Source organism: Barbus barbus, assembly GCF_936440315.1.
Source record: "Barbus barbus genome assembly, chromosome: 1".
Taxonomy (NCBI): domain Eukaryota; kingdom Metazoa; phylum Chordata; class Actinopteri; order Cypriniformes; family Cyprinidae; genus Barbus; species Barbus barbus.
Genome location: NC_136729.1, coordinates 30,447,293 through 30,461,443, shown reverse-complemented (window position 1 = coordinate 30,461,443; position 14,151 = coordinate 30,447,293). Strand labels below are relative to the sequence as shown.

The 14,151-nt window shown below is 41.0% G+C and overlaps 1 protein-coding gene across 1 annotated transcript; it reads right to left on the bottom strand.

The window, feature by feature from the left end:
- Nucleotides 1-361: 361 nt before the first annotated feature.
- On the bottom strand, nucleotides 362-13,631 carry LOC306873530 (leucine-rich repeat and immunoglobulin-like domain-containing nogo receptor-interacting protein 1-B). The gene is made up of 2 exons (XM_079422882.1): nucleotides 12,912-13,631; nucleotides 362-3,180 (listed from the first exon to the last, which is right to left on the bottom strand). Exons 1-2 carry the CDS (start codon nucleotides 12,921-12,923, stop codon nucleotides 1,324-1,326), a joined length of 1,869 nt encoding a protein of 622 aa, XP_079279008.1. The 5' UTR covers nucleotides 12,924-13,631; the 3' UTR covers nucleotides 362-1,323.
- Between the last annotated feature and the right edge of the window lie 520 nt (nucleotides 13,632-14,151).

Genomic DNA, 14,151 nt, shown 5'->3' with positions numbered 1-14,151 from the left:
TGACATAAGGACTTTTAATAATTTGTCCCCATTGCTTAATTTTCTTTATGGTCAAAACGAATGCATTTTGAGTTAATTCAGTCAAGAGTCAGGCATATAGGGACTCCACACAACCTATAATCTAAGGTTGATTTAACACTTCAAACCATTCTCACTAACATTATGATGTGTTCTACGTACTAACACTGAAATGAGTATTTACAGAGAAAAGTTGTTTTTCAGAAAATGTTGAATAGTAAAACGAAGGACAGCGAAGGTTTTAGCAGTACATTAAGCACAGCGTCTCTATCTTCCTGTGTACCTCACCAGCTCTCAAGGTTTAATTAACGGAGCAGAGCAAAAAAAAAAGAGCAAAGACATTGAAGTATAAAAGCTTGTCATTTTAATATGTTTTACAGCCATCCATTGTCCCAAAATCAGCACTGTAAGTGTTTCAAGGGTTGTAGAACACATTTACATACCGACCAACACCTGCCTCGTGAGAGTGGTAGAAAATGCATCATAGCATGGCAAATTGACAACATTTTGATGACTAAATCAATAAAATTGTAAACTTTTCACCAGTAGGTGAATAAAAACAGATCTGTCAGATGGAATAGTAGTTTAGTGGGAGTACAACCAGAGGTCCAATAGTTTTGTCACATGTTCAGTCAAAGCAAATGGCTTTAAATTCAAAGCTACATCTGGCTTTATGATACTATGTAAGGTGTCAATATTGAAATCGCACCATCAAACCATATTTAATGATTAATACTTGACCTTTGAGATATTAATGATTGTCAAGCCTAATCAATAAATCATTTTAAACAAATTGATCTCTTATAAAGAGTTGGTAATGGACATTTACAGTGATTTAATTAGACCTATACACTTTGCATGTATCTAGATATAGCACATGCACTCCAGTAGGCTTAACAACCCATAACCTCTGATTGGCTGCATTCAACCACTGTACCCAATGTACATCAAATTAGTTATGTACAGAAAAGAAGACAAAGAGGACAAGTATGAATTCAAACCGGTCCTCCTGATTCTGGCTTTCGCACAAATTTCAACAGGACTATGTTTTTTAACACTTACCCGAACAAGTACACAAATTTTTGAAACCCTCAAATGACCTGTCTGCTTCCCCTTTGAGGACACAATCCCTGTGTGATTGATCTGTACAGTCTGTAAAAAAATGTAAAAGGCTTTTTTCCGGAACACTGTTCTTTTCACAATTCCGCAAGGGGTGCAAAGATTACTCCCTTATTCCTTCCTCAATGTAAGTTTGTTTTCAAGAACACCTATTCACGTAATGCACACACAATGGCGATTAGTCTTTTAAATCATCTTCATACTGATCTTGTGAGATCCCTCGGTCGGGCTGCTTTCTCCATCTACTTTCCGTGGCACATACTCAATCTCGATGTTTGGCTTGGCATTGCCTTTCCCTCGGCTCCAGAGGAACAAGAGTACCAGACAGAAAAGCACCACTCCCAGGAAAGAGATAAACCCCATGGTGGTAGCGATAATGAGAGTCTTCATATCAAAGGGAAAGGGATCTGTCGCGCCAGTTCCATTGGCACCGTTATCATTGGGCTGGTTCGAGATGAAGGCAAATGTCTTATTGGGCTGATGGGGCCAATTGGGAGAGTAGCTATGAACGTGTAGGTGAGCCAAACGGGTGTCGTTTCCTCCTGCATTGACGGCAATGCAGGTGTATGTGCCATTGTCTTGTATTTGGGCGTATCTAACCTCTAGGGTGCCATCCGGAGACACCGACAGCCGTCCGATGCTTTTAGTAGTGATAAATTGCTTTTTTGGAGACTGCCACATAATCATTGGAGCGGGGTCTCCATCTGCTTGGCAAGGGAATTGGACAGTGGTCCCCTCATCCACAAATCTATGAATGGCTTTGTGATCCCGGATCTTGGATTTCTGACAGGTGAAATAATTTGGTGGGAGAACATCCGGGAAGTCTTTGAATTCTTTACCCTGCAAAAACTCAGGCGATTCACAAGATGGCTGCTGGCGGTTGAAGTTAAGTCGCCATCGACGGCGAAACACCCAGAGGAGACGACAGTCGCATGCCAGGGGGTTGTCGTGAAGAGCCAGTGTCTCCAGGTTGCCGACCGAGTGGAAGGCAGACTCCTCTAAAGTGCTTAGACTATTGCTGGATACATTGAGAACCCGAAGGTAGTTGAGTCCTCTGAAGGAATAAGGCTCAATGCTGACTAGCCGGCCCCCAACCAAGTGAAATGCCTGGAGCCTCAGCAAATTGTGCATTTTGTTGCCTTCCACAACCTCGATCGGATTGAAGGACAGGTTGAAAAATCGAAGGTACACCAGGTGCTGAATGGCCTCGTAAGGGATGGTAGTGAGATTGCAGTTTGTGATGCTCAAGGTTGTGATGTTAAGTCCATGGAGGGACTTTGTGGTCAAGGTTTCTAAAAGAGGCCAGTTTGCAATCTCTAAGACTTTGAGTCGATAGAGCCTCCTGAAGGAAAAGTCTCGAATGATGTTGATGTTGAGATGCCGCAGCCTGAGAGTCAGCAGGTTGTGAAGATGACTGAAGGCCTCTGTTGGCACAGAGGTCAGGTTGCATCTTTCCATAGTGAGCTGCTCTAGGCTGCCGAGGCCATGAAAAGCTCTGTGAGAGATGAACACCAGGTCATTGTCCCCCACCTCCAGTTCTTTCAGGTTGTAGAGATCTTGAAACATGTAGTCCAACAAAATGACAATTTTATTCTCACTAATATCTAATCGAGTGAGGTTACTGAGGCCAGTGAAAACACCCAGCTGAATCAACTTCAGCTTGTTGTTGCGCAGCCCCAGTATTCGCAAGCCAAGGAGGTTGCTGAAGGCCCCTGGTTCAATGACGGAAATTATGTTCTCATTGAGCTGCAGCTCCTCCAGGTGTTGATAGTTGAGGAATTCTTCCGGGTTGATGGCTTTCAAGCGGTTCTTGCTGAGATCTAACAGCCGCGTGTCAGTGGGAATTCCCTCAGGGAGTGCGATCAGCTTCCGGCGATGGCACACGACCGAGCGCTCTTGGGCACTGCACTCGCAGCGAGAGGGGCAGCCAGTGGCAGAGCCGGACAGCACGGTACCCAGCATCAGGATGAGAATGGGTTGCCAGCACGCCACCAGGTAGCTGTGCCCACTTGCCTCTCTGGCCACCATTTTGATGGTAACCTGCTGAGAAAAAGATAGAGAGAGATTGGGTTTCATTCCAAGGCAGAAGAAAGGCAAAATAACTGAGAGACAATCATATTGCTCCTGTTCTTAAAATAGCAAGAGATGGTCTTGGAGAAAATGCTGACGCTTGAAAAATGTAACAGGCTACTGCACTGGAACATGCTGCATAAAGGCAACTTTGATTAATGATATAACAGAGACATTAAAAAGTAAAAGACTGTATGAGAAAAAGAAATCAACCATAAATAACACTGGCCATGAAGTATAGTCAAGTTATAAGTCAATCCTACAGGGGAGATATAAGTATAGCCTATACTCTGCAGGATCTTTTTGAATTAGAAAAAATATATATATATATATTTTGAATGTTTAACTTTTAACAAAGAAAATGTATTTTCAATAGTGGCTTGAACCAAATCAGTTATGATTTAAGCATGCCAAAACATTTTTTTTTTTTAACTACATAAATAATAGATGATAGTATACTATTGCAAAAACTAGAGCAAGGGACATATAAATCAGGAACATGACCCTACAATGACTTGCACTAACAAAAAAAAAAAAATTTTTTTTACAAATCCTATCCCTTTTAAATTATAAAACTTATATTATTATTCTAATATTATATTATTATTTATAATTATTATTACTTTGATCATGATTAATGGCTACATTTAGTTCTTAATGGGTTAAATCCAAATAAACTTCGACACACGAGTTACATTCCACGAGGTTGCTAATTGGACTAGTCAAATACAAATCATGTTAAGTAGACAGGCCAGCTTTAATAATTGATTAGGTAAACTTTAAGTAGCTCCCATTTGTAAAGCAAGTGAAAGTGACCCAGAATTAAATACTTCTTGCATCAGTGAATTCAAATACATTTATGCAAACTCAGAGGATGCATTATGATATTATGTAGGTTCAAGAGTACAGTGCATATTTTAACACAACTTGTATTTACACATTTGCAGTATCATATCTCAAGGGTAGCTATTATTTTTGACTATATTTTACTTAAAAATATAATTTCCCCAAACTCAAAACCTACGAGATGCAGAAAGAGTGTTCTCTCAGAGAAAAGTACAACACAACTCAAAGCAATTGTGAAGCTGGGGGGGGACTTTTGAGGTCTGGTACAAATATGACATACAATAATACATAGGCTGTAAGCTCAGACAAATGCACGATCAATCATTAAAAGATCATGATTCCGATTCAGAAACAATCTTATTCCTTATGTTTAAACCTTTGAAATCACAATTACATTGCAATATTTATACCTGATCCAGAGAGAGCAATGCTCATCCTGTAGCCTAAGCTTTATGTTTGAAACAGCTTCACAGTAGGCCACATTTCTGCTCTGCAATCCTTAAATAATAACGAAAGGATTGCGATAAAAGTTTAGAATTTGGATAATATTTTTTCATTTATAGCATTAAATAAAACATCTTGTCAGAACCTCAAGTAAACTAGCCTACATATTCCTTTGGTTAATGTCTTGTTTCCAAAATCGAGGGAGAACTATGTTCTCCATTCTAAAAATAAATGATCCAGAGTCATAGCTTAAATTATAATGCATTATTAATTATTCTCACCCAGAGTGCCAAGTTCTGCTAACCATACCCCCCTAGCACCAATCGCCCCCCCCACACACACACACACACCCTGGGCCCCCCTTTCTTTTGGTCCATTCCGCGATCCATGGCCCAGACTATTATTTGAGAATGAAACTTCAAAGATAGGTGAAAGAAAAGGCCTACATGCAGCCATCTGTTTAATGCATAGATTTGCCGATTCCATTTCCGAGTGTCTTCAGGTGTGTCAGAAATGTGTAACGAAAGAAAATATTCTTTTGAGTTCCGGCGTGAAATAAGGTGAGTAGTTTCAGCGATAACAATTTCATATTAGTGCTCCTCAGCTAGATCAAAAGGGCCGTTATTGTCAAGGGTGCTTATCCCTCATTTATCTATCGAGTGTGATCTGCATACAGTCGGGGAGCAGAGTGATCAGGGTACTGTGAGAGAATTACTACATCGATTAAACGACTCGTGTGGCATGAGGAGGTGTGAGGGTGAAGGTCATGACGTAAACAGAGCTGCCAAGAACGGGATGTTTTAATCACGATGAATCCATCACAATCTTCCCCGGCTGAGCAGGCATCAAGCCTCCGGAGGCATAGCAGGGTTGTTTAAACCGTTATTATGTGTGACATCTCCTGCGATGCAAATTTCTGTTCAATATGCATGTCTCCCAAATATCTGCCAAACAACCACCTTTGACCTTTAACTATAATTGGGAGAATTTGTCTGAGGAGAGAACAGGTCAAAGGTGTTGGCTCATTAAAATTGACACATTTGCTTGGTGGTTTTAAATAAGCAAACAAAAGCAGATGGAAATCACTTTAAAATTACATTAGGTCTGCATGGTGTGATCACAGTTTCCCTAATTAAACATGGCCGTTGCTTCCAATATCAAAAAATCGTATTTTGTTCACTGTTGTGGTGTCGCATAGTACTCCCACAGGAAGAAAATAGTTCGGCTCATGGGCAGAAATGTGTACCTGTTTTACCACTGACAAAATGCAAACTGTAAACATTTATGCTGTAATTTCTTGGCCTGCAACTTGCAAATGCTTGCCAATGGGCAAAGTGAAAATTATGATAGTTTAAATAAAAAAGAAAAGCCATAAAGCCTAATTATCATTTAGCACAAATTATTTTTTTCTTCTTCCAGATATAAATGATGGATAGCATACACACACACTTCCATCTTTGTTCGTAATCACTGTAACCTTTGTTTTATCCCAAATGCTAAGGTATGCAAATGCTTTAAAACTAATTTGGCTTCGGTGGTCAACTGAGGGCAATGGAAAAGCCACTACACAAAGTGTTGGATTTATTATCCAATTAAAAGATTAAATCATCGCTCAGGAAGTCCCCATTCTGTAAACATACAAATCAAAGTCTGTCAGGCGACTATGAATAATGTATGAAGAAGGAAAAAACTGCTTCTCTCTGTTGCATTGCCAGAATATTGCATTGACGGAGTAATTCTCAATATAGCGAACTCACTCACATGGTCAATAGCTCATCTTATTAGTCAACACCCCCTCATGCATTTCCATGCGGAGAATTGTGTCTTTAAAGGCATATCTACCTCAGGGCACTTTAGTGTAACTAACCATTCCGGGAATGCAATATATTCCTACAGAAATGCACTCCTTTAGCTTGATTGATTTGAAGAAATATACTGTAGTCAATGAGATCTGCATATGGGAGGAGGGAGCAGTGCACTTGTATTAGATTCTTAAATTCGAGCCAGTTTTATAACAAGCAAGCACGTCGCTATTAAAAGGCTATCTTTTACTGTCATAAATTCTCCATTCCCTCAAAAAGCGAATTAAATGTACAGTTGTTTACATTAAAAGCGTGATGTGTTGAGTATGCCTCAACATTCCCGTTTTAGAACGGCACTAAGCATTCTCTTTGTTTAATAATTACTACCCAACATTCAGTCACACGACAGGCTGCGTGCCGTCTAAAAGCGAGTTGCTCTCCCAAGATCTTTGCGGTGGAAATTACATTTTCTCCTCTGTTCATTTCCCTCAGTAACACGGGAAGGTCATACCCATTCAACCCTGCCCGCTAGCTCGAAGGGAAGAAATAAAGTGTCAACCACAAGTTTATTTTAACATAGTGCTCCTCTGAGAGCAGGACCCTCAAATGTAATGCCCTATTTTGCAACATCCACTGTAACTCAAACTCGACATGGCATGCGTTCGCAGAGGAGAAATTCAGAAGACTGTTGATAAGCCGAGTTCAATCAGGCAATGAAATATGAGCAAGTTAATTGACAAGTCCATATCTGGATTATACTCAAAAGGTCTGCAGACTTGCTTTTCAATTATCTGTTGTCAGCAGGTGGGAGGAATTAGCAAGGCTTCTTTTTCACAAGGTGTCTGCCGGCTGATGCCTACATCCTCTCCTAATGGAGGACTAGATCTCTTTTAGATTACTGCACCTTCCCAACACTCATGAAGTTAATAAGTGTTGCGCTTCAAAGATTTGTCCTCTTCTTTGCTATTTGTTACTTTCAGTGCTATCTGTCAAGCTGGAGGGTAAAATCAATTCTGCCTCCAACGTTGGAAAACCAAGCTATTTATCTGTTTAAGCTAGAAACCCTCACGGAGAAATTAATGTTTAAGGTTCAAGCTCTTAACAAATATGAGGATTTACCTTTGTCAACAACAAAAAAAAAAAAAAAGTTTTTCACGGATGTTTTGTTTCGAGGCAAATTACACAGACGAAACCAAACACGCTCGTCATGGCGGTATCAAGATTCATCGTCATCTGAAACCACAGAGGACGGCTATCATTTGAATTGATTTTATATTTTCATGTTACACCGCTCATGTGTTTGAGTGCTCACTGGATGATATTCTGTCTCTCCCACTCATGTACAAATGTAATTCAACCCAAAGGTCCATCTTCCTGCTCTCTCTCCCACTCCATCCCCTCCGTTTCATCCTGGCGATAACCTTGAGAAAAAATATCACGTCGGACCATCTACGCAGTCTCCTTATTTTCTCTCCCTGTTCATCATCGTAGTCCTGACCTTGTCGGTGAGCCTCGGCTTGACCAAACAAGACAAATAAGCAAGGCTTGGCAGTGACCCACTTGCACATTCCTGTTTATTTGGGTTTTATAGGCTCAAATAAGGGTATCAATTGACAAAAGATATATTAAATTGTAGTTTTTACTCAATACATTCAAATCACAGCAGTATTTAACTAGAGAATATAATGTTTCTCCTTCCTACATTTGTGCTTATGTGTTTAAAGTGCACTGGGCTTGCTGTGTATTCCAGTTGGAACTGTTTTCTCTCTGTGCACACTAAACACACTCCTGTTGTGGCAAATGTGTGCTTCAGTCAGGGATTTAACTTCAAGTTTAGATAAAACAGTCATGAAACAACATGTTTCACATAGTAATTAATAACATGTTTTGATCTCCAGAGAGTTATACTTTTGGGGAGAAATTTGTTTTATAGTAAACAGCAGGGCTTTTGTGCTTTTTATTAACAATATTATATCAAAGAAAGACTAATTTGTTAATGTTGTGGTGATTCATCATTGTGTAATTTTTAAAATAAAAAGCGTTATTTATTGTACCATAGTGAGTGATTAAAGCATAGAGCTTAGAGCACTGAAAAACGTGTATAGGCTTTAGAAAATGTAATTCCAGTTAAATTAAAATTCATGATTCATAAATCATAACACCAAACTGTAATCATATTTCTAATATTTCAAAAATCTCACAAAGGAATCATTTACATTTTTTTTTGGAGAGAGCGAAATATTGAAAATGAGCATCGTTTTGAGGATAGTCTGATGTTAACCACAAGTAAAAACTATTTGCAATCACAATTAGAAAATGATTCATTTTACTATGATTTTTATTACATTCTTTCAGAGAAGGATTACATAATGATTCATTTGTGCTGGCAAATGATACCAATAAGCATAATGTTTTATAATAGGCACAACAGTCTAATAGAAAGCTACTGTGAGTTGAAAGTAAAGCGAATATAGAGTGCAGCAACTAATTGGCTATACTGGCCTGAGGGAGTTCATTTTGTTCCTTCTTCCAATCTATTTATTCATCATCCTGTTCCTTCTGCCTGTCACTCTCTCCTTTTTCTCCCTCTCTGGCATCCCTGATCACACTGCACACATTTCACAGTAAGAAGCGAATCAGTGGTTAACAGCTATCTAAATATTCCCAGTACATATATAGTTATCTGCTAAATTGCTGGTAATTGGCTGTCTGCTCTCATGCAGTCTGGTTGTGAAATGACATGGGTGACCCATTCACTCTGTGTCTGTAATGTTCAATTCATTTATACCCTGATCATTTAAAATTTGTATCTAAAGAAATGTTTTATGGATACAGTTGTGACAGCTGGAGTCACATTCATGGGACCATCGTGCTGTTTTATTTGCTTTGAAATACATGTTGATCAGTAATTGCTATAGGTACAACCGATAAGCAAAGCGGAGTGAAAATGAGATAGTCTGTTTACAAATATATCTGGATGCTAGGTCATTGAAAATAGTGTAAAGGCCGCCCAAGTTGTGGGTGGCAAATCAAGTTGCTACCATTCATCACAACATAAGCAGGTGTCTTTATCGGTATTTACAACAGCAGTTAATCAGTGAGGACCTGAGCCAAATCAATAATCAGCCCTGCTTGCCCCATACATTTGTCTTCTTCCTACCCCACACAAACAACTTTGTATACCAAATCAGCTTGGGTTTTAAGTCTACGGATGCAGCATTCAGAGCAGAGACGTATCTTCCAACTGTTTACTTCCATTTGACTCCTCTCTTTTGATCTTGTTTTTGATGACAGTAAGATTTAGATCAAAGCCCAAGGTTTGGAAAGCTACATTCCACTAAAGGAAAAACTAACATGAACCTTGATGTCAAAACATAGGGAACTCTAGACTTATCGAAGTGAAAATGTCAAGCACTGCGCTAAAATGTATACCATTCAAACAAAAGCTATGACTAAACTGTCAAAGTGAGGCTTTTGCTTGAAGAGGAGTATTATATGGACACTATATGGAATTGAGAGTAGCATGCTGAAACAAGACTATAGCATGTCTTTTTTATCTGAATACATATTCCCCATGATTTCCCCTCACAGCTTGCCACACTTGTTCTCTAAAAGCATTTAAATCCAAAGAGAAAATGAAAATCGTCATAAAAAAAGGATCAGGAGCAACACCCTTCTTTGTGCTGACTGGTGGCCTGGAAGTTTCATGCTATCATAAATTGAGTAAACGACATGAATGTTTCAACTCCAAGCATGGTTGAGGCTGAAATTAGTTACGACCTGTCACCCGAATATTGGCCTGTTCTGACTAACTGCCGATGGAGCAATACGTGATGCTTGCTGTTTAAATAAGCATCCTTCAAGGGCTGGAAATGAAACAGATGCACTGCATTTCTATCTCTTACTCTTGACAATAAAACACATTCATTCCTTGTAAGCGGTATCAAGCATGTGCCCACCCATCAGCCATCTGAAGCATTATAGGTTATTTCAGCCCATGGTCTGGCTAAATTTGCAAAGCTATGGCTGCTGTCAGGTTCCTTGTCATGGCGCAAAGTCTAATTGGGCCCAGTCCCATGTCAATCCTCCCCTCAGCTTTCTGGCAACGGTTAATAATAATTCCATAAAGTGTTTTTCATTCCTCAATGCTCTTGAGATTCACTTTAAATTCACCGATACCAGCAGGCAAAGCTGGTAATTACGCCAACCGCTCTTCCTCTTTTAAACACAGGGCTCTTTGTTTTGGGTTTAATTGAAACAAAAGAAGAGAGAAAATGTGGAGAGAATATAGGATGACCGTAATCCCAAAAGCAATCTAGCTCAAACCGAGCTCCTTGGAGTTCTTTATCAATAGTTCTATTAGGAAGGAGCTTATCTCACGAAATTAGCCATGGGATAATCACTCTCGAGCTTCTTGAATTATGCTAGCATTGTTCCTCTGACCAGCACTCCATCCGAGGCTAATAATTTGATTAGTCTGACTGATATAATCAATGATATCTTCCTCTCATCTTTCACGAGGTGCAAATTTAGCCATCCAGATGATCGGTGGAGATACGACGCCAAGTTCTCCGAAACGACAGAAAGCGTCACTTCAAATACGTAAACATCATTTTCATTCACGTAACCGTTAGATACAGGGTAGCAAGAAAGTAAGGAATAGGCCCGGTCTAATATTTTTTACTTTTTACATAAAGCTGTTATGATTAAATTTTAATGGGAGAGTCTGCTGCAGTGAAGTGACTCTGTGACCTTCTGAATACATTTGTGGGAGGCTGGAGTGAGTGTACGCTGTCTGATATGCCACTTGGTCGCCTCTCACAGCAGCCCCTCACTGGCTTTCCCGCTATGTACAGCCCATTTCAATAGTCCCTCATTTTGTGTGACAGAAATGAGCCGCTGCGCTGATGGCGTCCGATTCTCACAACCCTCCACAATGAGGACAAATGCACGCCTGGTCTATCTATGTCACCGCGGCTGAAAGCAGGACCTCGCTGACTACTTAAAAAAGCGAATAGAAGAGAATGAATAGGGAGGCAGAGAGGAATGTGGCGGGTTCGCAATCGGAAAGGATCTGAATTTCAATGATTTTTGGGATTTGGTCTCTTTTTTGTGCTCAGGCTGCATCATTCACAAAAGCTGTGAAAACATGAGGTCTGACAGGCACAGGCTCTAATCTATGTGTGAACGCACAGCACACGAGCGTCAGGTGATGCAGTTCTCCTGTAGCACTGCCTTATCTTGATTCATCTGCTGTTTGTTATCGGACTGCAGCATTATCATAATGGCTATTACCACCAGCTGAGAATCTGCTCAATGAGGAGATTGCCTTTTAACACAATCGTCAGCATACCGAACCATATCTCAATTTATAGGCTGTTTTATTTGTATCACAATTTGGTGCTAGATTTTCAGCCACGGCTCTTGCGTTTTGGCCTGGATTTCTCCGCTGGCAGCTACATCATCTTCAGAATGTGGCCAGGATACTGTTGCCATGCAGTTGTTTCATGTTCCCATCTTCCTACCCAACACAATCCTATATGCATATTGCAGATACATTGTGTTTTGATGGATAACCCTGTGTTCAGGAGGAAAAAAAACAGCAGAAGGAGGTTTTTGCAGAGCACATGGTGTCTTGGATTTGAATCTGAGAATTAGCTCACACCTCATGTGAATATTTTTGGTCTGTGTATATATGATGGTGAAAAGAAAAAGAATCTTGATTTAATAGATGTGTACTGACAATGCACCTTTTCATAAGAAACTATGGATCTGACAGCTGTAAAGGATGTACCATTGAGAACACTGAGATAGCATGAATCTTTGATGTATCCAGTAAGACTCCTCTTAATGTATTTTTGACAGCCTGCCAAGATTAAGAAATGAAGTGTAATGTTGTTATTCCTTTAAACGCCACATTAGTTGCAGAGGAAGTTGCTTCCAAGCAGTAAAACAGGGAGAGAGGAAAAAGAGAGCAAGAAAGAGAGAAAATGAGTGAGTGTGTGTGTGTGTGTGAGTGAGAGAGAGAGAGGGAGAGAGAGAGGGGGAAAAAAGCAGAGAAAACAGACACCATAATGAGGACTGTGAATTAAAGACTCAAACGCGTCAAAAGCAATACATTATTTTCTTCCATAATGCATCCTGCAAAAATTTTAAAAAGCCTTGAGCAATAAACCATGACAATAGCACCAAAAATACACTCAGAAGTCTCGCCGATATTCAAACCTGCACCATAGACAGCATGTTTCCTAACCTGGCCATAGAAAAATACTCAGAACAGAACAGAAGAGAAGGAGGGTGGGGGTAAAATTCTTTCTTTTTTTTTTTTTTTTTAGAAACATAGTGCAGGTGAAAACATGCATGAAAGCCACACACAGCAAGATATTAATTTGTAATGACCCCCTCCCTGTGCAATGACAGTCCACAGTATTAGGTATCGTGTCCAGTTCAGAAGCATTATTCAGCATCTTTCCCTCCTGAGCCTGTGCCCTATCCCTCTCGGACACATTTACCCCTGAAAATCCCAGTCTCGTCTCTCCCCCCCTTCAGACCTTTGCAGAATCTCAGAGTTCTCAAAACGCTTATCTGGCACTGAACGCAAACTACTCTTACCAGAAACGTCATGCGGTGGAGTCTAAATTTGGCAATTCCATTCTGCCGGAGTGCAGCTTAGATCCGAATCGCTCCAGAGTGGCAGGGTGGCACACAGGAGGCCTTTGAAGAATTTCATGAGTGAGAGGGAAAACAAAAACGCCACACAATTCCTCAAAGCAAGCAAGGGGTCCAGAAATTTCTCAAAAGTGTGGAGCACAAGCAGCTACAGTCCGCAGAATGCATGAGAGTCTGTCCCAGATGCAGGCATGCATGTAAACAGGAGTGCACCCGCTCACATACATGCCATACCCAGCAGAGCGAGAGCGGGAGCGCGAGTGAGGGAAGAAAGATGGAGAGGGAGGAGTCGACTCTGTGCAAGGTGGAGGGAGGAGCTGTGGCGCATTGAGATGGAGAGATGGAGGAGACGGAGGGAGCGAGGGAGGGGGAGAGAAAGCCTAAGACTGGCAGGCAGAGAGGGATAAGAAGTGAGAAGGACGGGGGAGGAAAAGAGAAGCGGCACAAAGCTCAAAACAGGGACAATGTAACTAATGAAATTCAATTCTGCTGTTCATCAGACCGACTGCAGCGAGAAACAGGAGCAGGGACAGAGGGATGCCGGCATGGGAGGTGGGGGGTTGTCCCAGAAATTTGAGTATACCTTTGTGAAACCTGTCTCTACCTCTCCGTCATCCTGTCAGAGCACAGCAATTAATGTCGGGCTTTTATGCAAAAGGCAGCGTTCGTCAAAAGCAACCGGGAGCTGCAATGTGACAAATGGATGACTCATGGAGGTAAACAGGCAGGGTGGATAAACAACAGCCAATGAGAGAGAGTGAGCGAGAGCCGGAGACACAAAACGGAGAGAGAGAGAGAGAGAGAGAGAGAGAGAGAGAGATGAGGAATTTGGCCGAATGGGCTAAGTCTGCTTAGTCAATCGCAATAGTGAACTGCAAGGTCAGTCTATGGGGGATTTGCCCTGTGGGATATAATCAGGTGTAAACCCTTTTAAGTCCCCACACCATTATACTAAACAATAAGCGAGAAGCGGTGGCGCGGCAGGTAGAGAGACGAGCGATATTACCTAGGGGGGGATAATCAAATGTAGATTTGATGGGGGTGGAGGGGAAGGATGATGTGGAGCATGAGGCGCAGGGGTTGTTAAGCTGCACAAACAGACTGAAGAGGTGCCTCGATATTCCTCTGAGTGAGAGGGCAGAAGACGACGGAGAGCAGCAGAACCGACCCTACGTGTGTGAGG